Here is a 27,503-nt window from a genome sequence, read left to right on the forward strand (position 1 = left end):
GGTTTAGATCAATGTTAAAAGTAGGAGAGGAGAGGGAGGGGATTTGCTCGAGAAGTTAACTACCCTGCACCAATACCAATGATTGCTTTTGAAATGATTGGGTTTCCACACAGCCATGGAATAAAAGGTTAGGGAGTGGGTAACAGAGTAGCTCCAGCGACCCCTCATTCCCCCCTCCTGGTGTGTGTGGGATGTGAGTAACACAGCCCCCCCCCCCAGGATACAGCTGCCCCTCTCTTTTGAGTCCAGCCACAAAGGAGGGACAAGCAACACGCCCTGTCTCCTTGACTCCCAGGCCCTCCCATGACTCCAACTACAATGTGCCTGGTAGGACGTTCCTCCAGTCAGATGCCTGGGACCTGCATTCACTGCTCTCTGCCTGGCTCAGTCCCACAGGACACTACTGTACATTGTGTTAAAAAAGGGTGGCTCAGAATACACTGAGACATCCTCTAGAATTAGACTTTTCTAATTCTAGCTAAAAGGGATGACAACTTAGAGAGGCATCTACACTAATAGTCTTCTTCCGTCTGGTCTGTCACGCAGCTGCTCTGAGTCCTAGAGAGATAGCTGGGGTTAGAATCCTCCAGAGGAGAGAGAGCTGTGCTAGTGTAGGAGCATCTGGCTGTGCGCCCAGGCCCGACTCAGGAAGTGTCTGTTAGGGGTCAGAGGGCCCTGGCACCATCTTGCCCCGCTCCGCTATTCAGCCCTCCACCTCAATGCATTAGCAATGCATTCCTCCAATCCAACAATGGGGAGTAATTCAATTTCCTCAAGAGTAAGGCTGTGTGAAATTTCATTAGCGCGCTCCTTCTCGCTGAATACATTTCCGGTGCATTTGTGAAAAACTTGGCTGCCTCTTCAGGAGAAACAAGACTATTTAAACACCGTTCTGCTTAGTTTCTTTACTTCTCAGTCAAACTGAAACTTTGAGAAGCAGGGAAGTAAGGAGGTAGATGTGATTATATTCAGACAAGAATATTGAATTATCATTTTTTTATATTTTTTATTCAGCGAATATCGTAAGCATCATAATCCATTTACATGGAAGACCAAATAATATCATCTGATAGGCATTGTTGCCTCCATGCATACTTAATGTATATCCTAAAGGGTTACCAAAAAGTTCACATCTGGTGTGAGATACTAAATGGACCTTCCAAACTGATGACAGTGCAGTGAGTGGCCAGAAGGAACAGATGCTGAGTTTATCTCCTTCTCCAGCTGTTCACTTATCATCCTACGATCCAGGAAGAAGTGTTGACCAGTTTTCTTTGTTCATACTATGTTGGAAGAACACATGACAAAACCGATTTGATTTAAAAGGATTTGTTGGACATTTGTCATGTTTGTGAAATTCATGTATCGTAAAGGCTGAGTTCCTAACATTACATTTGGTTGTAAAATGGGATGAACAAAATACTAGGATTAAAGTACTTTGGGTTATGATCTTTCAGGATCGAGGGACCATTCACTCATCCATCCACGTTCCCATCCCTCCAACCCCCCTTAGACTAGACAGGACACCAGTCTTGGAGAGACAGCAGCTGCCTGACGTTCTGCCCTACAGGAAGGAGACAATGCTGGACGTCTGTCCTGTTTGTGACACTGGCCTCTCGCCTGCCGTCGGCCCAGTGAGGTTACACAGACAACACAGCCTTTCTCCTCCAGTCCTATAGCCTTTCAATCTGCACACTATAGAGAACAATAGCACATCCCAGAAATACATTTGAGCTATATTACTGCCTGAAACAAAGCCTGATGTGTTGAATATCAAAATACTTGTACAACCATCACCTCAGGGTACTATAGCACAGATATATTTACTGAGACACTGTGTAGTTCTGCTGCTACCTAGTGCTACTAGTCACAATGTCAGCTAAGTGGAGCAAACAATCTGTTATCTTTGTTCACCATTGATAGCCTACATTATTTTACAGTGGACGCCTATGTGCAGCGAAGTAAAAATCAAACTCTCGTATAAATCATGCATTTCTGTCCATCTGAAAACAGTTATGATCAACATGGTCTATTCCTTACTACATGTAAAGACAAGTCAGGGTTCAACAGTTAAGGTTGGTTTAATTTCAATAGTTCAAGCTCAATAAAAACACAGGTTTAACATGTACAATATTTTAGTAATTGCTTTAAAATAATATAAAAACAAATGAGTAAATCTACAGGGAAATGTTATCAAAACAAAGCAATGAAAGACAAATTATATCGTATTCACATAAAAGAAACAAACATTTTCTGCTTGCTTCACATCGTAATATATGCAATGAACACTAAAAAGAATCAATGGTAAATTACTTTTTTTTGTATGAAGCAAAAAGAGATTTCATCACAATGACAAAAGGAAATGTCAACTTCACCAGCTCATTTAGCAAACATGTTTTAAAGGGATATTGTCAATTAAGGCCCGCTATCTACTTCTCCAGAGTCAGGCGAACTCATGGATACCATTTTTATGTCTCTGTGTGCAGTTTGAAGGAAGTTGCTAACTAGCGTCAGCGAATTTGCTAGTAGATACCACACACTTCCACTCATTCAGCTATCGCACATCTACCTCATACTGGATGCAGAGACGGTGGTCTATTAGGACATCAGACGCTGGGGAAGTAGATAAAGGGCTTAATAGCCAAAACCCTGAAGTGTCCCTTTAAAGTCTATACATTGGTCTAGCATTACAATATTAACAAAGATAATATGACTACTCTAAAACGGTAAAAATGCATCGTTACTATAATAAATGGTCTTTCACACAGAGAATAAAAGAACAAGACATTTTCAGTTCAAAATGTAGGGCTCATTTTCCTAATTTGGTTGCTCAGGCAACCACAGTGCTGTGAACTGTACAAACAGGCCTACGTGAGACATTGAAAAAGATCCTAGTAAAGGTAAGGTGTTGCGTTTGGTTATTGGCACAGACTGAAGAAAGAACCACACCTCTCATATTGATTACAATGCAGAACGAAGGGGCGCCAAGAGAAGCGTCGGTAGCAACAACGTACAACAATATTTCACTCTACGTTTGAAGGGGCACCATGCTTTAGGAGTCCACAGAGAAGTAGGATGCTCTTGCTGAAAAGGTAAATGGTACAAATGAACCCGTGTCACTACAGTATTTCTTCAATTTACCCATTGTGAAACAACTCCTGCAGTTTCATTTTTTCTCTCCAAAATAGTTCTTTACGCCAAAACATATCTTTGTGACAATGAAATGCTGGCGCATTAAGGATGTCCAGTTCTCTTGGCTGTTGTAACATGCATAATTGTACACTAGAATACATGTATTCTACCCCTCTTTAGAAGAAATACATACTAATTCATGTACACAGCATCCAGACACTGGATGTAACTCGGACTATATCCATAGGGTTCAGCAGAGGAGAACTGTGCGAGGCGGTCAGAGATCTGTTGGGAGGACAGGAGACTGGCAAGCAAACACACCGACCACTGTACGCAGACGAACACCAACACCAGCACAAGATACCTGGCTAACAGAAGAGCACTGCAAATTATCTATTAAATGAGTCTTATAATGGTGGAGGAAAACTCCTCTTTTGTTTGGTCTCTCAGCAACCTGGAACCAGTCCTCATATCTGTCTGTTGAAAAAAAAAGCTTGTGCTTCCATTCGTTTTGCAAGGTTTCCTTTCCTCGTCTGAATAGTCTTTCGTTTGAGAACAAAACCTTCCCATAGAAGTGTGAACATTTTGTTGAGCATATCCTCAATTGACCAAACTCTTCAATGTAATGAGAATTACAGTTCTGATAACAGCGGTCTGTGGTATTGATGATAAGACAGCGGGTCCCACCGTTCACAGCTCCTTGTCTTCAGTGAGCTTCATCGGTCTTTTCAGTTCACATCATCCGAAAGCAGCCGCTGGAATCGAAAATAAACTCGTTTTTCACAGCAAAACTCTCCAGTTCAAAATCCATGTCGCTTCAGTCATTTTCCAGGAATAGTGGCATACTGTATCACTCCCCCTGAGGGAGGGGGGACAACAACAACCACAAACATGCAGGTCAGGACTAATGTAAGAGTTAAGAGATCCCAGTCTTTTCCAGTCATAGACCTACTACTATAAGACATGGTGAAATAAGATAACTGGTCCCACTCACAGTCTGTTTGTACAGACAAATGCAATAACAAGCTGATGGCTACATAGATGAGTAATCAGTAGTCTCTCAGCTTGTTAGACAGTAGTAATGATATGTCAATGTGATCTCATCAGACACATGGATTGAGAGACCGGATATTACAACTGATGTTAATGCCCTTTCCTCGATCCGGCGTTCTACTGGTTGTGTTGCAAGTCCTCCAGATAACAGGATTACATGAGGAACTGAGATGTTCCACTATTATGAAGAACACTCACACCGAATGCTTGAGAAACACTGGTGTTTGTCTTTCAGACATATCATGGCCATAGTATTGTGGAGGTACACCCAACCTTTGGAGGAACCGTGCATGGATCCCAACTTGCCATGACAGAGGCCTAGTTCTGTAAAAGGGTATGAGGGAACAGCAGTTTCTAGGCCTTTCCACATCTCTCTGTGTAAGGTATTGCTCAACATCTTCTCCAGCAATGAGAGAGTACAGTACATAGCAACATATTGAACAAAATCACTATCAATAGTTATCAGTGCTAGATATTCCCATAACTGTCTCAGTCCTCACCAAAGCAATGGCAGTTTAGTTTCATTATCTCATCAGGTGTTCTCTCCTTCACAGCACCATAACCAGTGGTTTTTGCAGTGGTTAACACGGAGACCATTTGATTGTGGATATCTCCTTCATACAATATCAAATACAGGGAGACCCCAAAAGTGGCAGACAAATAAGACCAAAATATGTTGTTTGAGCAACATATCCTCACATAAGACATTATCACTCCGTTCAAGATGATATTTGGTGGACTGAGCAGAGGAGGAGGAAAAGGAGCAGAGATCGTTTATTAGTCTGTATTGTCCCTGGGCCACGAGGATGGTCCAGCACTGAGGCGAGGCGGTGGTAGCAGGGGAACAAGGGCCACTAACTCAGTCAGTCCACTAGCAGCCCATGAAGCAGATGACAGCGATCCCACGATGCTGGAAATAACCTCCCACTGGCCCTCACCCTGCACTGGCTATCTGCTCTGCTGTGGCCCAGCTCAGACTGGCCATCTGGAAACATCATGAAAGGGCCTACGGAAAACATTGTAATGACGACAGAACTATTTACATGATGCGTCTGCCTTGCGCGTTCTTTCTTTGCTCTCCCATCATGCACACTTCAAAAGACATATTTGGCTCAGATGTTTGAAGTTGTTGCTGGGGGAGAGGGCTAGTAAGAGTGAAGAGGAAAGGAGATGGGGACTGTAGCCTGGATGAGGATGGCGATGACGTCACAGAGATGTTGAGGGGCGTTGGAGAAGAAGTTCTAGAGGCTAGGTGGTTCCACACTGGTGTGTCTGTTGGTGGGTCACGCCCCCGGTGTTGTCTAGAGCTGTTCCGCTGGGTGATGTGGTGGGCGGTGTGGAGTGTGCTGTCGTGAGTGGTGTGCAGAGTTGTGTTCTTGGTGCTGTGGAGGAACGGGGGTGGAGGTACTGGGACCCGGTCCGCTGTTGGCCAGGTACTTGGCCCTCATGCTGGAGGTGTACTGTTGAGAGAAAGAGAAAAGTAAGGCGTAACAAAACAGCATGGGATGACCCGTGTATTCACAGATAAAACATTTTCATCCAATAAAGAACTGTAGAAAAGTCATGAACGGGGCCTCAGTAAAACATTGTAATGAAGGCCGTAGTCTTTACATGTTGCCTCTGCCTCAGGGGTGTATATTTGATATTTTCTATGTTTGAAAGTGCAGGTCTTTGCCCTGACATAAAAAAAAAGCATGACTAATGTAACACACTGAGAACAACAGGTCACCTTAACAAATCAATAGAGAGGGTTTGGTTTTGAGGGCTGGAGAATGAACAAGCTCCACACATCACAACACCAACAGAGAAAACATTCTTCTCCGCTGTGCAATCTGGTTTCCGAGCCGGTCACGGGTGCACCTCAGCCACACTCAAGGTACTAAACGATATCATAACTGCCATCGATAAAAGACAGTACTGTGCAGCCGTCTTCATCGACCTTGCCAAGGCCTTCGACTCTTGTCAATCACCATATTCTTATCGGCAGACTCAGTAGCCTCGGTTTTTCGGATGACTGCCTTGCCTGGTTCACCAATTACTTTGCAGACAGAGTTCAGTGTGTCAAATCGGATGGCATGCTGTCCGGTCCTCTGGCAGTCTCTATGGGGGTGCCACAGGGTTCAATTCTCGGGCCGACTCTTTTCTCTGTGTATATCAATGATGTTGCTCTTGCTGCGGGCGATTCCCTGATCCACCTCTACGCAGACGACACCATTCTATATACTTTCGGCCCGTCATTGGACACTGTGCTATCTAACCTCCAAACGAGCTTCAATGCCATACAACACTCCTTCCGTGGCCTCCAACTGCTCTTAAACGCTAGTAAAACCAAATGCATGCTTTTCAACCGATCGCTGCCTGCACCCGCATACCCGACTAGCATCACCACCCTGGATGGTTCCGACCTTGAATATGTGGACATCTATAAGTACATAGGTGTCTGGCTCGACTGCAAACTCTCCTTCCAGACTCATATCAAACATCTCCAATCGAAAATCAAATCAAGAGTCGGCTTTCTATTCCGCAACAAAGCCTCCTTTACTCACGCCGCCAAGCTTACCCTAGTAAAACTGACTATCCTACCGATCCTCGACTTCGGCGATGTCATCTACAAAATGGCTTCCAACACTCTACTCAGCAAACTGGATGCAGTCTATTACAGTGCCATCCGTTTTGTCACTAAAGCACCTTATACCACCCACCACTGCGACTTGTATGCTCTAGTCGGCTGGCCCTCGCTACATATTCGTCGCCAGACCCACTGGCTCCAGGTCATCTACAAGTCCATGCTAGGTAAAGCTCCGCCTTATCTCAGTTCACTGGTCACGATGGCAACACCCATCCGTAGCACGCGCTCCAGCAGGTGTATCTCTCTGATCATCCCTAAAGCCAACACCTCATTTGGCCGCCTTTCGTTCCAGTACTCTGCTGCCTGTGACTGGAACGAATTGCAAAAATCGCTGAAGTTGGAGACTTTTATCTCCCTCACCAACTTCAAACATCAGCTATCTGTGCAGCTAACCGATCGCTGCTGCTGTACATAGTCTATTGGTAAATAGCCCACCCATTTTCACCTACCTCATTCCCATACTGTTTTTATACTGTTTTTATTTATTTACTTTTCTGTTCTTTTGCACACCAATATCTCTACCTGTACATGACCATCTGATCATTTATCACTCCAGTGCTAATCTGCAAAATTGTAATTATTCGTCTACCTCATGCCTTTTGCACACATTGTATATAGACTCCCCCTTTTTTCTACTGTGTTATTGACTTGTTAAATGTTTACTCCATGTGTAACTCTGTGTTGTTGTCTGTTCATACTGCTATGCTTTATCTTGGCCAGGTCGCAGTTGCAAATGAGAACTTGTTCTCAACTAGCCTACCTGGTTAAATAAAGGTGAAAAAAAAAAAAAAAAAAAAAATCAGGGTCCCCCCTGCAAAACAAATGCATGTGGGATACAGCACTGGGGTTTTGCCTTGGGGGAATGTAACCCTGGGAGTCATTTGGACAGCCTATTGTGAACACCTAGGATCAGCAGTATGTTCACAATATCTCAGATTCCCCTACCCTCAGATTTGGATCTGAACAGTGTGTGTGAGATCAGAAATGTAACTGCCTGGTGCATAAAATCAAGCTTCAGTCTGCATTTTGGTTGGAAATGGAAATAATTAACTGCATGCTCAGTCTGTGATGTAAACCTGAAATATAGATCATTTTGTCCCTTAACTGCTTTACCTGTATACCATTTGGAATTCTACCTCAGAGATAGAGACAGGCTTCACTACAGACTATCTGTAGTATCTACCAATAGTATCTACCTACAGTATCTACAGTATCTACAGATCTATATACAGTATCTACCTTATAGTATCTACTTATAGTATGTATAGTATCTACTTATAGTATCTTTCTTATGGTATCTGCTTCCAGTATCTACTTGCGGTACCTGCCCGCGGTATCTACTTGCGGTACCTGCCCGCGGTATCTACTTGCGGTACCTGCCCGCGGTATCTACTTGCGGTACCTGCCCGCGGTATCTACTTGCGGTACCTGCCCGCGGTATCTACTTGCGGTACCTGCCCGCGGTATCTACTTGCGCCTACCTGCCCGTGGTACCTACTTGCGGTACCTGCCTTGCGGTACCTGCCCGTGGTACCTACTTGCGGTACCTGCCCGCGGTACCTGCCCGCGGTACCTACTTGCGGTACCTGCCCGCGGTACCTGCTTGCGGTACCTGCCCGCGGTACCTGCCCGCGGTACCTGCCCGCGGTACCTGCCCGCGGTACCTACTTGCGGTACCTGCCCGCGGTACCTGCCCGCGGTACCTGCTTGCGGTACCTACTTGCGGTACCTGCCCGCGGTACCTACTTGCGGTACCTACTTGCGGTACCTGCCCGCGGTACCTACTTGCGGTACCTGCCCGCGGTACCTACTTGCGGTACCTGCCCGCGGCACCTACTTGCGGTACCTGCCCGCGGTACCTACTTGCGGTACCTGCCCGCGGTACCTACTTGCGGTACCTGCCCGCGGTACCTACTTGCGGTACCTGCCCGCGGTACCTACTTGCGGTACCTGCCCGCGGTACCTACTTGCGGTACCTGCCCGCGGTACCTACTTGCGGTACCTGCCCGCGGTACCTACTTGCGGTACCTGCCCGCGGTACCTACTTGCGGTACCTGCCCGCGGTACCTACTTGCGGTACCTGCCCGCGGTACCTGCTTGCGGTACCTGCCCGCGGTACCTGCCCGCGGTACCTACTTGCGGTACCTGCCCGCGGTACCTGCCCGCGGTACCTACTTGCGGTACCTGCCCGCGGTACCTACTTGCGGTACCTGCCCGCGGTACCTACTTGCGGTACCTGCCCGCGGTACCTACTTGCGGTACCTGCCCGCGGTACCTACTTGCGGTACCTGCCCGCGGTACCTACTTGCGGTACCTGCCCGCGGTACCTACTTGCGGTACCTACTGTGAAAGGATGTGACAGGTTTACAGAACTAACAGGACTTATTCCACTTGCCTATAGCTCCTATATAATATACATGCCATTTAGTTTTTATCCAAAGTGACTTGCAGTCACGTGTGCACCCAGGATCATCAGCGTTGCCAGCGCCATGCTCGGCCAACTGGATAGAACCAGACGTTATATCCTGCACACGGTTTTACTGAAAAGTGGCCTTGCCAGATCAATGTGACTTTCAATGGGAGTCTCTCAGACTTAGAGGTAAAGTGAAGTGGAGATCATCCCACTCCACACTCAGGAGCCATTTGACCCTTTATAGTGTACATCTATGAGCTCTGAAGGCCAGGAGAGAGACGGAGACATAGGTGGAACAACCTGACAGTAGCAGAAAGATGTTCTGGCTCACAGAAGAAGTCAAGACTTCCAAAATGAACCAGTACAAGTCCTGGACCAGGGGAATCCCCCTGGGAACAAACTGGATAAAGTTGTTCTCTTCTACAGTAATTGACTTGTTCATTTTTCAAAACCGTCAAACCCTAAAAAAGTCCACTCAGATGTCATTCACAGTGTCCACTCCTTTCCAGACCCTCCCTGGTTCAGGTGGAAAGGGGAATGCAACAGTCTGAAGGGCTCGGCAGACGAGCACGAATGTCCTTTTCTGTTGGATGTCGGCTTAAATGTTCATGAAAGAAAGGCCGCGATGAGCCTGAAGACAGGACAAGAACGTGGCGTGTACCACCTAAAACAGCTGCAGTGCTGGGGGATAGGAAGGCATGCTGCCCAAGGCCACAGTCAGGGGACACGCGTTAGGTGAGGGGTCACACTAGCAAGACACAGGAGGGCAGTGGGGTGGCAGGTAACTCTGGTTACGGCGTGGGTGGTTGGGGTGGGAGACTTGGTTTGGGGGCGAACACAGGCCAGTAAGTGAAGGTGGGGGGGATGGGGGGGGCATTGTCTGTACCTGTTAGCATAGCGGAGGAGGTTACCAAAACGATCTCTCACTCGCCGAGGGCTTTAACTGCCAGCTGTTGCGGCTGTAACTGTCCATGTCGGCAGTCAAATACAACTGTGTGGGTTTGCAGGAAAGAAAACAACAGCGACAAGACAGTATAGAGAAGATACACAGCGCAGAGTCTAGGCCCAAGCAGACACATGGACACCAAGGAGGGGCTCAGCCTCCAGGACAGGAAGGCGACCGGCCAGGGAGGACCAGGGACCACTGACGGAGGGATTCAGGTTGACTTACAACACACAACCTGTGAAGACTGGTAGCTAGGATCGTCATGTTGACTCTAGCCCTTACTGTGAGCCAAACTCACTTGAATATGTCAAAATAAGAGGCAAAAACAATGCACTTGCTACATTGAGACATCATTTCCAAAGCCAGGCCCCGTTGGCAGACTGTTTACTTTAAAACAAGATCTCATCGGAAGATCTTTCATTATCATCATCATCATTATCGTGTCCTACACAACGGCTGCCAAATGACCCAGTCAGTGGAGGTGTTCTGCCAATCAGTGTATAACGTAGACATTGGGACACTTACCGAGGGAGGAGGGGACTCTCTCTCTATCAGTGGGGTGTTCTCACACCGCGGGTTCTGGAAGGCATTGGCATTCTGGGTCCTGTGTAACAGAACAAACACACACTCCAAGGTTAAACACAGGCGGAGATGGAACTACAGCTGCAGAACCTGCGCGCGCACACACACACACACACGCACAGAAACAGGTGCAAACACGTACATGACTTACTGACCCTCAAAATATACTTTCCATGCCACAGAAGCACGTACACCCACATATACAAATAGTTCATGATACCATTTAAACCCCTACAGGCACCACAGACACAGAACCCCACAGTACATCCCAGGCTGTACTGTGCTGTACAATCCACCAAAACCAGAAGTACCAACAAATCCCCTCCCCCAGCCCCCATCCTAAGAGGTCCATTCATAAGGCTGTTGGCCTTGGGTTTCAAAGGGCCACAGCTGGAGAGCAACAGCTGCATCGCTCGTGGCCGCCAGAATGTGACCCTCTATGGGAGAGCAGAGCACCGCTCCTCTCGTTCTCTGTGCTAGCACAGCCCTGGGTCACATGGTATCTCACATTCCTCAATCCTCACCACCACAGCCTGCTTTGAACCTTTCAACACTGAGAAAGTGGAGGGGAAGTGCACCCACTGTTCCCCAGTGATTCTCTTTGAGACGAGTGTTCCACGGGACTGGCGTTACTGTACTCACATGTACTCTGTGACGGGGGCGTTGCTGACGGTGTGTGCTGCAGCAGGGATGCTGGTCTCGCTGCCGTAGCTGCTGCCACAGCTGTACAGGCTGGGCATGTGGACGCGGTACAGGTTGTCATGGTTCTGCAGTCTGCCTCCGTGGGCCATGGACTCCTCCTCGCTGTCCGCCTCGTTCCTAGAGACAGAGAAAGAGAGAGAGACACTGCTGAGTCACAGGTCCACCAGGACACATACGACCAGGGTTGGAGTCAATTCCATTTCAATTCAGGAAGAAAACAGAAATTACAATTCAACTTCCACACTTTCTCATAGAAAATCATTGAGGAAAAGGCAACAGAAAACATGTCATACCCGAAGAAGGATGCAGCGCCCCCTGCTTGGACCAAATGAGATATTACATGTGACTAACACATATCAGTTAATTACTATAGCTCCTGCCTTGGGCAAATCAGTGTCATTTTGTAAATGTCAGATCTCTATGGAAAGACGCACCATTCACCCAAGTTTAGTCAAAATCGGGCCAGCATTGTCTGAGGTATTGCGTGTGACAAACGTACAAGGACACATCCACAGTCCCATTCTCAATTTCATCATGGGGGACAAAAATTGGAATGACAGTTATTTCCAAACTGAAATGGAATTACAACCCTGCAGAGTGACAAACGGCCACAAGAGGGAGGCCCTATCCCACTGATGGGGAGAGCAGCAGCGGCACAAAAACAGGCACATTCACAGTCACGTTTTGCATTCATCCACGGCCACGTTTCTATTCAATTTCTTCACTGCCCAAGGGGAGACGAAAGAAGTCTTCTCTTTGAAAAAGGGATAGCAGCAAATCCCCACTGAGCTTAAGGAATAAAACCACGCTCCACTAAGATATAAATGTATTCAGTTTCTACACAAATATTACAGATTGATCTGCTACAATACAGATTGGTTCACTTCGCCATTTCTGTTCAAACATGAGCTGTGATCGTGACTACCGCAAGGGAACCACTGAAAGCCCACATTGTCACATTTTCAAAAAAATGAAAGACATTTCCCCCTGTAGCACAACGGTCTAGATATAAAACATGGACAACAAAAGAAGACAAAAACAGCCCTTGTGGCGCTGCAGTGAATAGCGCTGATGATGATGACATGGTCATGGTGACTTGTCTCCCTCTAGTGTTCAACACACCACCCACAGCGTTCTCCTCCACACAGCTAATTAATGACATCATCCCATTCAGGGCAGCACGCATTCACCCATACAGAACATTACGAAGACAGAGTACGTACTGGGGGGGCGTAACTAATTTCCAACATTGCCGTGTTCATATATAAAACATATCAATGGGATGGCTTATGGCATTAAAAGCAGTAAAGCTTAATGTTGGGTTATTAAGAACTACATGCATCATTACAACAATGAGCTATTACTCAAATATGTCATTTAGAAGATGCATTCCTATTAAAAAAAACCTTTGCTGTGTAACAGGAACAGCGAGCTGAGATAAAACTGCAGAACATAACATATCCACCAGTATCCTCAGAACTCTGCTAATTACATAGTGGAGTTAAACTGGAGGCGTGGCTTGGGACAGCTAACTCTCATCTCTCTTACAAGGCATTATGATTCATCCTATCCATCTGCTGCTGATAGGGGCACCCAGCGGAGGGAAATCAGATGGATTTCATAAAGTACAACGTCAACCTCCAAAATTACACCACTCCATGCAATGGTTGCAATAGATTTAGGCAAAGCTTTGCACGATTAGGGAGAGGGGGATAACAGGAAGTGATACTTGGGGAAGCAGCTGGGCCCTCCTGGCCAGGTCCCATGGAACACGCTGCCAGTGTTCTACACACTAGCAAAGGAAGACTAAAATCAGCTAACACATTTAGTCAGGGGTTTAGAAACTCTTCAGGAAGAAAAATGATTAAATTGTATAATAGTATTTTCTCTGTCTGTCTACAGGCTAATCATTAGAGTCATTTCCTTGTAACGTAAAATGGGCCTCCGAGGCTACAGTCCACGATTCAGGCAAAAGCTCTATTAACTAATGTATGAGTTCTATTGGAAGCAATTCTAAATGGTTTCTCAAACCCTGAAATACCTAAAACATTGTTAATTTTCTGAACCATTTTGCTCATAGACATGGAGCACTAACATAGAAACAGAAATAGCATTGAGGTCCAATTGGATGGACTGTATGTGGTACTGGAGGATAGTAGTGTGTATGGGAGAAGGGTTCTAACCTCTTGTTGTTCCAGGTGTGAGGTAGACTGCAGACGATGGAGCTGAACATGAGAGCCGTGACGAAGGAGAAGAACACCAGGTAGATCAGGCCCTCCAGTCCATCATAACACAACCCTGTTATACCCTGGACATAGTCCTGGAACACAACACAGTTAATAACACAACCCTGTTATACCCTGGACATAGTCCTGGAACACAACACAGTTAATAACACAACCCTGTTATACCCTGGACACAGTCCTGGAACACAACACAGTTAATAACACAACCCTGTTATATCCTGGACATAGTCCTGGAACACAACACAGTTAATAACACAACCCTGTTATACCCTGGACATAGTCCTGGAACACAACACAGTTAATAACACAACCCTGTTATACCCTGGACACAGTCCTGGAACACAACACAGTTAATAACACAACCCTGTTATACCCTGGACATAGTCCTGGAACACAACACAGTTAATAACACAACCCTGTTATACCCTGGACATAGTCCTGGAACACAACACAGTTAATAACACAACCCTGTTATACCCTGGACACAGTCCTGGAACACAACACAGTTAATAACACAACCCTGTTATACCCTGGACACAGTCCTGGAACACAACACAGTTATAACACAACCCTGTTATACCCTGGACATAGTCCTGGAACACAACACAGTTAATAACACAACCCTGTTATACCCTGGACACAGTCCTGGAACACAACACAGTTAATAACACAACCCTGTTATACCCTGGACATAGTCCTGGAACACAACACAGTTAATGAGGCCTGTACGACAGGACATTGATGCAATTGTGCAAGAGCAAATGTGAAGTTTTGCAATGCCTGGACACAATACTACTAACATGGTCACAGATCTGTCTGCACATAGTATACTCCACTGTCTAGTAGGGCGATACTTAGGTGCCAAGACGATGTATTGGGAACCTCACAATTGTAATCTGTACTGCGATTCGATACTGTGACTTTATTGCGAGGCGATCATTCAAAAACATTGCTGCTGCAGAGGGACAAGATAGAGCCACGAGAAAACAAGTTATCAGTCATGGAAATAGAAGTGCTGAAAACAAATGGGCTTCCTATTTAAAATTATGAAGGACAAATAGTGGAGTTTTGGTGCAGGTACAGACAACTAGCGCACAGATAATACTGCGATACTGTCAAAACTATGCGCCATCTTTTCAAAAATAATACCCCGATATGTAACTGCATGGATCTTTCCTCCCATCACTACTGTCTGGTTCGTTGCCATGTATCTATGACAACTAGTGCACAGGATAGAGGTTCACATCACGTCATAGAAATACAACTAACCTACCAAACAGATGCTACATTTTGCCTGCCTGCTACACAGGGGTACTGTACACAGCGCCCTATCTGACACACATACTGGGGGGAGGGAGGTTAGACATGACTATTTAATGATACATGGCGTGGAGGAGTGAGAAAGCAGGCCAAGACGGTGCTTTTCCAGCGCCTTGCTTCAGAGCCAAGCAAATTACAGTCATTATCGAGAGGAAGTAGCTTGACGACATGCGCAATACCCGGGAGTGCTATTCAACATGACCAAAGCAGAGTAAGTTGGGAATAATATTGTCCAGCTTTTAAAGAAAACATTTCATGACGACCACTTCTGCTTCCTGCATTTGCACTGAGAGACGTCTTGGTTGTTCCCTCTAGGTACAGCATGTTTACATGTGATGTAGAGGCAGGCACGTTACACCATCCTCCTGGGTCACGCTCAGCACAATGTTTAGAAAGAAATATACGATGCAGAACAAACATCCCTCTCTGTAGAAGAACAAACCACGTCAGCTCTATTCACGTCATGACATTCTATCTGCTCCTGAAAGTGGCCTTGGTTTCGGCTGAATGTGAGCTCCTGGGCTACTGCTTGATTGGATCAGGTCCTCCTGCCCTCCGCTGTGAGGGCTGTGAGTGGTGGGGATGAGAGTGGGAGTGACAGTAGGAACAGTGAGACCCAGGCAGGGTTCTGACAGTGTGACAGTGGGCACCGGCCACATAGGGGTTAACAGAGGAGGACGTGAAGAGCTGTCAGGTAGGGCTGCTACTACAGATCAGAGAGATATGCAGCTCAGCCCAGGGCGGCGGATGCACTGCAGGCAGAGAGGAGCAGGTCTGAATACAGGGTTGAACCAAGAGCAGTGGAGCAGAGTTGAGCTCAGCTAAGCGGAGCACAGACGCACGTGCACAGGAGTGTGAACTGTGAACATGGTCCTCTCCATCACACAGGCAGAGGGAAAGCCAACTGCGGGTCAAACAACGACTCACTGGACCGTTCACACACAGCTTGCAAACACATCTGCCAACATCATCGGACTGGACATGCACCGAATGGACCGTACATGCTAACAACCACATCCCAGAGAGGGATATGTACACATGTAGACCGTGACCACGCAACACAGAGACCATACGACATCCCCTGTGGAGTAAGGATGTTAGCCATGGTCCCCCTGGTGTCCCAGGCAGGAAGGCAGCTCACCATGTGCAGGCTTCGGCAGTCCACCAGGGCAGTGAGCTGATGCAGGCCGATCTCTGTGGTGTTCAGCACCCCCTGGATCTGTTCTAGATTCCCCTGCAAGACACAAACACACAAACACTTTAAAAACAGGGCCAGGTCTACATTTAACACAGCAAATTAGGCCAGACCACTGTCTCAGTGAGCGTGTGTGTGTGTGTGTGTGTGTGTGTGTGTGTGTGTGTGTGTGTGTGTGTGTGTGAGAGAGATACTGGCAGTACTTAATTTTTCGTGTCCTACTTACACTAGCAAAGAAGGTTGGTATGACGTCAACAAAAGTAGAGAGTCGGCGAAACTTTGAGAAAACTCCCAAACCAGAAGAGAGTCAGCAACCCTGACGCCTCGTGCAGACAGACTCCAAGATTTTAATGGTGCGCACCACATCCCATTGAAATGAAGGTACTTCCTCCCAAACCTCAAATTTAGGCTATACCGCCGTCTGTCTGCACGAGGTGTAATAACAAACCACGTCCGGATTCTCCTATGGGCTGTAACAGCCGGCAGAGAACAGCGTCTGTCCAGAGGTCTATTTTAAATGACTAATTGGGACATGAGGGCTGATGAGTGTCGATGGAGTTCTACTTCTCTGGTAGCCCAACAGAACGTGAAATGTTCCTGTGAACTCAGCATTTTCTCTCTCTTTTTTTGTTGTTGTTGAATTTTTACCCCCTTTTTCTCCCCAATTTCGTGGTGTCCAATTGTTAGTAGCTACTATCTTGTCTCATCGCTACAACTCCCGTACGGGCTCGGGAGAGATGAAGGTTGAAAGTCATGCGTCCTCTGATACACAACCCAACCTAGCCGCACTGCTTCTTAACACAGCGCGCATCCAACCCGGAAGCCAGCCGCACCAATGTGTCGGAGGAAACACCGTGCACCTGACAACCTTGGCTAGCGCGCACGGCACCCGTCCACAGGAGGCGCTGGTGCGCGATGAGGCAAGGATATCCCTACCGACCAAACCCTCCCTAACCCGGACGACGCAAGGCCAATTGTGCGTCGCCCCATGGACCTCCCGGTCGCGGTCGGTTACGAGAGAGCCTGGGCGTGAACCCAGAGTCTCTGATGGCACAGCTGGCGCTGCAGTACAGCGCCCTTAACCACCCGGGAGGCCCCAGCATTTTCTCTCTTCACTGTCCCACTGAAGTATGCTCTGTGCACACAGTGGAAAGAGTAGTGCTGGACAATACAACACAGGGCTGTACAGAGGAGGTCAGTGAAAGTAACAGGAGCATAACACAAAGGTGACGTGGCAGCAGACTCTTGTGGCCAGGTGCACTCGTCTCCTCTCTCTCTGCCTCTTGGTCCACTGGTTCCATTCAGTGCACCGTGCAACTCATAGAACTGCTACAATATTACAGTGTGTCCAGACCAGGGGGAAGGCAGGGTGTGTTTAGCATCAGTACTCTGGCAGGTGGCATTCACAGCAGGAAATAAAGTGACAGATGTCAGGAGGCTCACCTTAGTTTGGGGGTACTCTCTGGTGGCCGAGCGGAGCAGCTCAGACACGTCGTCCTGCATCTCCACTAAGGCTTTGTGGCTCCCGGACAACTTCTACAACACAAGAGGGGAAACATGACCGCCTGTATCAGACATGGCACTGAGTACTGCGCTACTTGTTCAATGTCTTCGTGACAAACCTCCTGACCCTAACACAGAAATATATATATATATTAAACCATGCTAGCAAACTCTAGTCCTTTCTGATGGTCAAATATGTCCCTTTACACTCAACCCAATGTCGGCATTGACACCTGGTACCTGTGAGATATATTACATATATATCAACCCTTTTTCATAACAGATGTTGCTGTGATAGCTAGCCTGGGCTTGTGCTGCACTGAGAAGAGGGGGGGAAAAAAATACTACAGTCCATTTAATGCAAGTCATGGATAGGGTGTTATGGTAGGGTCTCCAAATCACATTAATACACTGGCAATGGCCTTAGTGGCTGTTTCACAGTTCTACATTTACACCTCCGGGGAAAAGCTGACATTTGGCCTAAAAGATGAAAGGCACAGGGAGTGTGTATTTTGTTCTGTCTTACCTAGCAAGACCACTCCTCTCTAGGTGGACTGGTACAGAGTGTACGTCACAATATGCTTTTTGTGACCCAAAAACAGTCTTGCAGCCTTGACCCGTATTCTTTGAACAGAAAGCTTTTCTGGGAGATATGTTTTGTCAGTAAACATTTACTGTACATCAATGTTTTGCGACATCTAAATTAGTAAATTAAAAGCTACAAAGTGAAAAGATTATATTTTCCCCCTGAAGTAGCTGTGGTTGACAAGTCTTACTCCTCTTAATAAGACTCAGGTTCTTGCCAGCAGGCAGAATGTGTTCTAACGACGTCATTTCCACCAACTTCACCCGCTGGGTTAAAGCTGCTGCTTTTAAGGCCGAGGCGTTGGGTGTGAAATGTTCATCTGAGACGGCAGTCCACAGATGAATCTATAAAGGCCGCATATGATCATCATCGCCCTTCCTTTCGTCCAATGGGATCGTCTCATTCACACGCAGAGGTCATTCGGAGGTCATAGATGAGAGAAGATATGTGCATACTTTATACAGTATTAGCTAGATGTTAGCTAGATGAGAGGCATCTCACTGTTCAGCCTCAATAGATCAGATAAATTATAACCCGCATCAAAGTTACACGTTAGCCTGATTCACGCATATACTGTACACTGAAAAAGATATGAATACTAAACATGTTAGAAAACCAACACATCCCTGCTGCCTGTGAGGCCTATATCAAAGCGCTTTGCTAAAATATGATGGCCAGTAAAAGTCTGTTTGAAGTAGCCTACCTGTTGGAATGGGTTGGTTTGGCCCACACTGCATGTCATGTAGTACTGCAAAATGTCTGTGGAAAAACACACACAACAGATGATGACACATCAGATGATGTGAGCAGACAACCTCAGTCTAGTTAGTTCTAGTAGTACAGTAACACTACTAGAAGGTGAATTGCAATACCACATTCTCACAGAGGACATCATATTATATCCAACCATTTCCCCTGCAGGTCCTCTCATTCACCACTATGGTGACTTACTGGATGTTTAAAAAAAAAAAAAATTTAAACCCCTTTTTCGTGGTATCCAATTGTCTCATCGTTGTAGAACTCCCGTACGGACTCGGGAGAGACGAAGGTTGAAAGTCATGCGTCCTCCGATACACAACCCAACCAAGCCGCACTGCGCACATCCAACCCGGAAGCCAGCCGCACCACCCGGAGGAAACACCGTGCACCTGGCTAGCGCACACTGCGCCCAGCCCGCCACAGGAGTCACTGGTGCGCGATCAGACAAGCCCTCCCTAACCCGGGAGACGCTAGGCCAATTGTGCGTCGCCCCACGGACCTCCTGGTCGCGGCCAGTTACGTCAGAGCCTGGGCGCGAACCCAGCGCCCTTAACCACTGCGCCACCCGGGAGGCCCTGGATGGTATTTCTATTCCCTGACCTTGATATCCCATAGCCTTTATATGCCACTGCCTGAAGCAGTGCCCAGCCTACTGAATGTCAGCTGGGAACTCCATAACCAACAGTGATGTGGTATCATCTCAGGTCAGCTTCCCCAGAGACAGACAGACTAAGGATATTTTTGGGGTTGCTTTTCTGAAGAGGGTGAATAATGATCTTTGGGAGGGCCTGCAGGGTAATCAATGGCTGCCGATTAGCTGGGGGCTTGTGAGGAGAGGAGACTGGGGGCTTGTGAGGAGGGGAGACTGGGGCTTGTGAGGAGGAGAGACTGGGGCTTGTGAGGAGGAGAGACTGGGGTTGCGTCTCTAATTGTCACCCTACCTTACACCCTGGTCAATAGTAGTGCGTTATATAGGGAATAGGGTGCCATTTGGGACAGAACCTGGGTCGATGGGGACAGTTCAGAGCTCCGTAAACAATGCTAATGGGTTAGCTAGCAGCACGGCCAGGCACACTGTACCAGTAGGATTAACAGTATCCTGCTTTAGGGAACTCAATCTGGGACGGTGTGAGAAGGAGACATGTATTCTCACCCACACTGTGTGGGCCACACACTCATGCAATTGAATAAATAATGATATTTGCGAGTTCGTGACTCAAACATAGCGCAGGTTTGAATCAGAGTGGCTCTACTTCTGGTCCCCAGTATTAATCATAGAGAATATCACCAGCACCACCAACATAACACATGGCATCCTATTTCTGATGTGACACTGGTCTGTGACGTTCACTGATTACCACACAGTCAAATGGGTTCCGGATATACTGCACCGCACCCACGCACAGACACACACAGAGTGGTAGAGAGAAGAGCAAGTCTGCTCTGGTTATGGATGGGCCAGTTCACATCTGCTGTAGCTCCTCTAAACTGAGCTCCCTCCCTGTGAGTCTCATAAACAGTGGAATTATGGCACTGACAAGGGAAATTAACTGCTCATTCAATGATATCCTTGGATGGCCATATACAACAGGCTGAATAGAAGACCTCTCATTTACTGCTTGTAATAGTGTTTAAATCAGCCAGTCAGAGACGACAGACTCATAACTTAACTTTGTGGAAGATTCAATCATTCGGTTCAGGATTTTACTACCACAATGGCAGAGTGATATAAAAGAGAAACAATGGCCGAAACATTAAGCAGAAAGCGGGAGAATAGAACAGCCTTTCTGTTGGGGCTCGGACAGGGCAGTAAAGATAGACACATTACAGCCAGCGAGGAACAACCGATAACATGAAGAATGGAACCAGAGCTGTTGAAATGATTCCCAGAGACCTCAGTGCTGAAAAGTGAGGTACAGTGGGGAGAACAAGTATTTGATACACTGCCGATTTTGCAGGTTTTCCCTCTTACAAAGCATGTAGAGGTCTGTAATTGTTATCACAAGTACACTTCAACTGTGAGAGACGGAATCTAAAACAAAAATCCAGAAAATCTACTTGTTCTCCCCACTGTATAGCCTGTAGCGTTCGTTTACCAGGGCAAAATAAACAGGAAATCTACTTGTTCTCCCCACTGTATAGCCTGTAGCGTTCGTTTACCAGGGCAAAATAAACAGGAAATCTACTTGTTCTCCCCACTTTATAGCCTGTAGCGTTCGTTTACCAGGGCAAAATAAACAGGAAATCTACTTGTTCTCCCCACTTTATAGCCTGTAGCGTTCGTTTACCAGGGCAAAATAAACAGTAAATCTACTTGTTCTCCCCACTTTATAGCCTGTAGCGTTCGTTTACCAGGGCAAAATAAACAGGAAATCTACTTGTTCTCCCCACTTTAGCCTGTAGCGTTCGTTTACCAGGGCAAAATAAACAGGAAATCGTGTGCAGCAATAAAACCAATGGCTTGTCCAGGGCGGCCACTTCTCCTGATGCCGAGTGACAGGTATGAAATAAGGATAGAACGGAATAAAGGTAATGAAAAGGGTGACCTTTTGCAGATTGAGAACAACAACCTTAGGGGTGGAAGGCAAGGTCAATCTTAGGGGTCACAAACATGTACTGGACATCATGTTGAAGAGAAAGAGACTCTTGCAGAGTCATATCACCAATAGCGTACCCATTTAAAATCAAGGCTTGCAATGCCACAATTGTTCAGCTCGCTTTGAAGTCTAAAACCACCTTACATTCATTTGCAATAATTTCCAGTTCTGCTTTTAAACACACAGGCATGTTAACACGCAGGAAAAACAGAACACAGTAACACCACTGAATGCCCAGGTCCAGCCTCAAGGCAGTGTGTGAAGATAATGTACTGAACAGAGATGAGGTGATGCACATACAGTTGAAGTCGGAAGTTTACATACACCGTAGCCAAATACATTTAAACTCAGTTTATGACAATTCCTGACATTTAATCCTAGTAAAAATGCCCTGTCTTAGGTCAGTTAGGATCACCACTTTATTTTAAGAATGTGAAATGTCAGAATAATAGTAGAGAGAATGATTTATTTCAGCTTTTATTTCTTTCATCACATTCCCAGTGGGTCAGAAGTTTACATACACTCAATTAGTATTTGGTACCATTGCCTTTAAATGGCTTAACTTGGGTCAAACTTTTCAGGTAGCCTTCCACAAGCTTCCCACAATAAGTTGGGTGAATTTTGGCCCATTCCTCCTGACGGAGCTGGTGTAACTGAGTCAGGTTTTGTCGGGCTTTGTGACGGCCACTCTAATAGCTTGACTTTGTTGTCCTTAAGCCATTTTGAAAGTATGCTTGGGGTCATTGTCCATTTGGAAGACCCATTTGCAACCAAGCTTTAACATGATGATAACTGATGTCTTGAGATATGATGGCTTCAATATATCCACATAATTTTCCTCCCTCATGATGCCATCTATTTTGTGAAGTGCACCAGACCCTCCTGTAGCAAAGCACCCCCACAACATGATGCTGCCACCCCCTGTGCTTCACGGTTGGGATGGTGTTCTTCGGCTTGCAAGCCTCCCCCTTCTTCCTTCAAACATAACGAGGGTCATTATGGCCAAACAGTTCTATGGCCAAACAGTTCCCATGGTGTTTAGATTTGCATAATATTGTTTGTACAGATGAACGTGGCACCTTCAGGCGTTTGGAAATTACTCACAAGGAAGAACCAGACTTGTGGAGGTCTACAATTTTTTTTCTGAGGTCTTGGCTGATTTCTCTGGATTTCCCATGATGTCAAGCAGAGAGACACTGAGTTTGAAGGTAGGCCTTGAAATACATCCACAGGTACACCTCCAATTGACTCAAATTATGTCAATTAGCCTATCAGAAGCTTCTAAAGCCATGACATTATTTTCTGCAATTTTCCAAGCTGTTTAAAGGCACAGTCAACTTACTGTATGCAAACATCTGACCCACTGGAATTGTGATACAGTGAATTACAGTGAATTATAAGTGAAATAATCGGTCTGTAAACAATTGTTGGAAAAATGACTTGTGTCATGCACAAAGTAGATGTCCTAACCGACTTGCCAAAACTATATTTTGTTAACAAGAAATTTGTGGAGTGGTTGAAAATCGAGTTTTAATGACTCCCGACCTAAGTGTATGTAAACTTCCACCTTCAATTGCAGGTCTTAACAACAGTTCCACTAGCCAGGATCTACAGTTAATGTAGGCTTTCCTTACTGGAGCGCCTCCTCTAGTATTCATAAGGAGAGTAGACAGGGTAGAGAGCTCTATTCTCTCCAGCAATGACTTGACAATGGAGAGGGAAAGCTGGAGTGGTGATTTAGAAAAAGGATGACACTAACTGGGCACTATTGATGGGGGAAAAATATTGTTAAATCGATACAGTTACATAGTGTTATTTTTGACGATATATCGTATCGTTTTGACAATATTGCAATAATAGTATTTTTACTTCATAGCTTATTTTGTGAAATATGGAGCCAATTTGTTTTCAGCACTTTTATTTCCATGACTGATCAAAACTTGTTGTTTTCTCGTGGCTCCCTTGTGAGATGTGAGAATCGGAAGGCACCTAAGTATCGTGATTATATCGTCCCTGGCAATTCCCAGCCCTACTGGTGACTCTGTCAAATGATGCAGTACTTTCAACTGTAGTAGGAACAAACACCCACCCACCCACTCTGCCTGCCTGCTTCACCATAACATCTCTCCTCACCCCCCTCCTCCACTGGTCTTATCTCAGTCACACACACACACTACTTCACACACCCCTGGCTCCTTCTCTCTCCTCATCATGGGACCAGTTTGGCCAATTACGCCACAGGTCGCATTAGACACTTAAAATTCAGCGCAGCCAGTCACCCCTGGCTTGTCTGCCCGGCCACAGATGCTCTGGGGGTAATTTATTGAATCCTATTACAGGTTTGAGGAGGTAGCTCATGCACCCCAGCCCTGGTCCATAAATCTGAAAGCAATACATTTCACCGCTGGCCAGAGAAAAGAAAAAGGTTTATCTCTCTCCCCAGGGTGGGATGGGGGATTGATTGAGCATCACAGTGATTGGGCTTGTCTGGCAAATATTAAAGCGCTTTTGGCATTTGTGTGGTTGCTCTGTCATTATTTCCGCATCATATCCCAGTGTGTATGCTACTGAAGAGAATGAATCCAATCATTTGTCAGAGCTATCAAAAACATCCTCCAGAGGAGTACCCGACGACAAAAGAAACACTCATTTTATCAAACAAACAAACAGACTGTGTTAAAGCCACACTTTTCATTGGTGTTATGCATTTCCCCTATAACGATTTTCGACAACTGTTGTAGTTTTCTGTCAAGTTGAAGAGAGAATGCAATTCATAGTCAGCAGGTTGTTCTCCTCCAAATCAAACAGGATATGAAAGCTTACGTGACTGAGAAATCGAACAAAAACCTGCCTTTCGGCGTTCTTACACAAAACAACTTAAAAGTAGAGTTAGATGTGAATCTCACAGAGAGCAGTGTCTGGATTTCACTTTATGATCGATCTCTCAATAAACGTGACAAATCTAAGACACTGACGATTCCTCTTAATGAATCTTCACCTTTATTGAGCACTCCATACTGTTCGGTCATTTGGGTGACAAACATGTCTGGAGCAACGCAGAAGTCACTGGAGGTCTGCAGAGAGGGAGTAAAACACAGTCACACGCTGGGAAAAAACAAACATTTCCCAACAACACAGTAGTTAGAATAATGAGAATGTTTAGTCTGCAGGATAATCAGTCTCACTAGAGGATTCCATCAGGAGATAATAAAGATCACATGCATCATCGTGTCACGGAAGGAAGACGAGGCAGGGGGGTCATCTCTGAATCATACGCAGGGGAGGGCATTATCCATTTGAAATGGTGTGGGAGGGGGATATGCATAAAGACAGATCCCACTGGGTGCTAAATATTTGATAAAGGAATGCTGCGCACAATGAACGGCACATTGTACCAGCTATAAATTGTAGTAGCTAGTCTGCCTTGCAATTGTCCCTAGATAAACTTGGCAAGTGTTAACAACCCTAACTTCATGAATCATACTGATAATAGTACCTCATGCCAAACATGATTTTTTGTTCAGTGTCAGCTGGCCCACTGCAGTGATTCAGGTATAAGGTTGTACAGGTTCTAACTCCCACACTACTGGGACTGAGCTCTGGGTTCCAAGCCTCAACATAGAGATATAGAGCCATGTTCCCATGGAGACACTCACGGCAGACACAGCCAACTCCAGGCCCAGGGAGGCCCAGCTAATAACCAGAGCCAGGATGCCCAGAAGACACACTCTGCGGAAGGAGAGAGAGAGAGAGAGAGAAAGAGAGAGACAGAGAGCGAGGACAGAGGTTATTACAGTACTGCCACCCAGAAGAAATATCAGCCCGCACAGAGACGCACGAGATTGAACATCACTCAAGTTTACTATAGATTCACCCCGTTAGTTTACACGGGCAACGTTTCCCTCTACTGTGGGAATTGTGATCGAATCAACATAATTTGTCCCTTTCAAAGCAACATACCGGGGGAAAAAAACGTCTGAGATTTAGTTATAGGCAGACCGCATGTATCTGCGTGCACATTTTAGGGCTGACCCCATTTAGTAGACTGGTTGATTGTTTGGTCGACCGAGATTTCTATTGATTTTTATTTATCATCATTGTTTACAAGACATCTGTCTGATTGGCACCTGTCTGAGTGGACTAATCTATTGTGGAGGCCGTGTGGATGGCACAGTCCATCACTAAGAAGTGATACTGAAATTGTATATGGTTATATTACATAACAACAAAGGTGCAACACTAATAAAAATAATATTACTTTATAACAAATTATCTTTCTCCTGAGTTGGATAGAGGTCGCTGTCCGTGGTTCTGAAATATCAGTACGCTATTGAATTGGTGCATTTCCTAAACCATGTTGTTATGTGCATAATAACAAAGTAAAGCAACATATGTGGGAGGCAGCAGCAGAGTTTGGAGACGAGAAAACAGCCCGTGCCTTAATTGTCTAAGAAAAGTGAGGAGAGAGGAAACGCCATCTTAATTAGGTTTGTAATCAATAGCCCTAAATGTTATATGGGATCGGCTTTATAAATCATCCATATATATTGAACAGAAATAAGACATATCCTGCTTCTGTTGCCTGTTTGAGTGTTTGCTTAATAGCCTACTGATTCCGTGAGCACCAAGCCTCACGCAACCACAAGTCGGATAAACAATTTCACAAATTGGGCTGTTTTTAATCTACGCTATGCTGTAATAAAGTCTTTACATATTTTTTTTTTGTTAGAACAGCCTCTGGTATTATTTATCATTTATTTAGTGTTTACACGGTTCCAAATTGTCAGAAAAATTATATTTACAATAATAATAATGAAAAAAATAATAATAACAACCCTCCTTTCTTGTTATTATTACTAGTATGATCATCATCATCATCATCATCATTATAATAATAATAATAAGTAATGTCATTATCATTAGTAGGCTTAGTATGGCAGTATTGTATAACCACCATCGAGCTGTTGGCCTAAGAGTGCATCCTGTTTGGTCTTAATACCGTAACTCACTGAGGACTAGATTTCAATAGTTATATAGGCTACAGCAGTGTATCAATCATCCAGCTGTTCATATCATCATATAGCATACGAGTCATTAATGATTTGAAATGCAAATCAAGCATTTTAGTTCAATAAAATAAGGCACTCGGTGCTTGCTCTTTACCTTCTTTTTCTTGATATCCAGTATTTTCCACAACTACTGAAATTTATTCCACACATCTGACTTCCCCTTTACCTCCTGAGCAACCAGTAAACATTCCGGTTTCAAGTTTATTTGTCACGTCCTCTGCATCCCTTTTGCTGCCATGTGTTACGGTGTTCAGAGTTTGTTATAACTAATTGATTGATGTAATTATGATATGCTATAGGTCAGGCCTTATTGGTCATGTGCATGCGATGCATACATGCGTCACGTTAAGAGCAAGGGCCAAGGGAATAGGGAATGTTTTTCCTAAACAAATGAGGGATTTAGGTAACAGAACTTTTTATTTTGTAAAGTGGACTCAACACAATACAACAACACTTCCAGTCACCTCCTTGTCTGAAGGACAAGTGGCTAAACAGGTTAATGTCAAGCCCTGCATGTTTTCGAAAGTCTCATGGGATGTAGGCCTGTATCATAGAACAGTTATTTCAATAGTTATTTCCATGCTAAAATGTTATGGGATGCATTTTCAGATCACACACTAAACACACACTGTAATTTCCATAACGTTCAAGTTTGCTCTCAGCAGACAAAAATGTTCTCAATGCCGCAAAAAAATTGAGGGAACATTGCCTTGGACTGGGAGTTGCTTAGCCTTAACACCAAACGATGGCTATTACACATTATGACTGATC

At 45.5% G+C, this 27,503-nt stretch overlaps 1 protein-coding gene across 1 annotated transcript in view; it reads right to left on the bottom strand.

Moving 5' to 3' along the window:
- Nucleotides 1–3,997: 3,997 nt before the first annotated feature.
- Nucleotides 3,998–27,503, bottom strand: part of LOC118384511 (protein tweety homolog 3-like) — a 72,120-nt gene continuing 48,614 nt past the window's right edge. The window contains exons 6-14 of the mRNA XM_035771111.2: nucleotides 25,320–25,392; nucleotides 24,662–24,737; nucleotides 19,011–19,066; nucleotides 17,662–17,754; nucleotides 16,165–16,257; nucleotides 13,641–13,777; nucleotides 11,398–11,574; nucleotides 10,699–10,777; nucleotides 3,998–5,645 (exon numbers count right to left, since the gene is read on the bottom strand). Of these exons, the coding sequence (XP_035627004.1) occupies nucleotides 5,487–5,645; nucleotides 10,699–10,777; nucleotides 11,398–11,574; nucleotides 13,641–13,777; nucleotides 16,165–16,257; nucleotides 17,662–17,754; nucleotides 19,011–19,066; nucleotides 24,662–24,737; nucleotides 25,320–25,392 (943 nt within the window). The 3' untranslated portion in view covers nucleotides 3,998–5,486. The remainder of the gene's footprint in view (nucleotides 5,646–10,698; nucleotides 10,778–11,397; nucleotides 11,575–13,640; nucleotides 13,778–16,164; nucleotides 16,258–17,661; nucleotides 17,755–19,010; nucleotides 19,067–24,661; nucleotides 24,738–25,319; nucleotides 25,393–27,503) is intronic.

The sequence above is a fragment of the Oncorhynchus keta genome, chromosome 32 (assembly GCF_023373465.1).
Source record: "Oncorhynchus keta strain PuntledgeMale-10-30-2019 chromosome 32, Oket_V2, whole genome shotgun sequence".
NCBI classification, from domain to species: domain Eukaryota; kingdom Metazoa; phylum Chordata; class Actinopteri; order Salmoniformes; family Salmonidae; genus Oncorhynchus; species Oncorhynchus keta.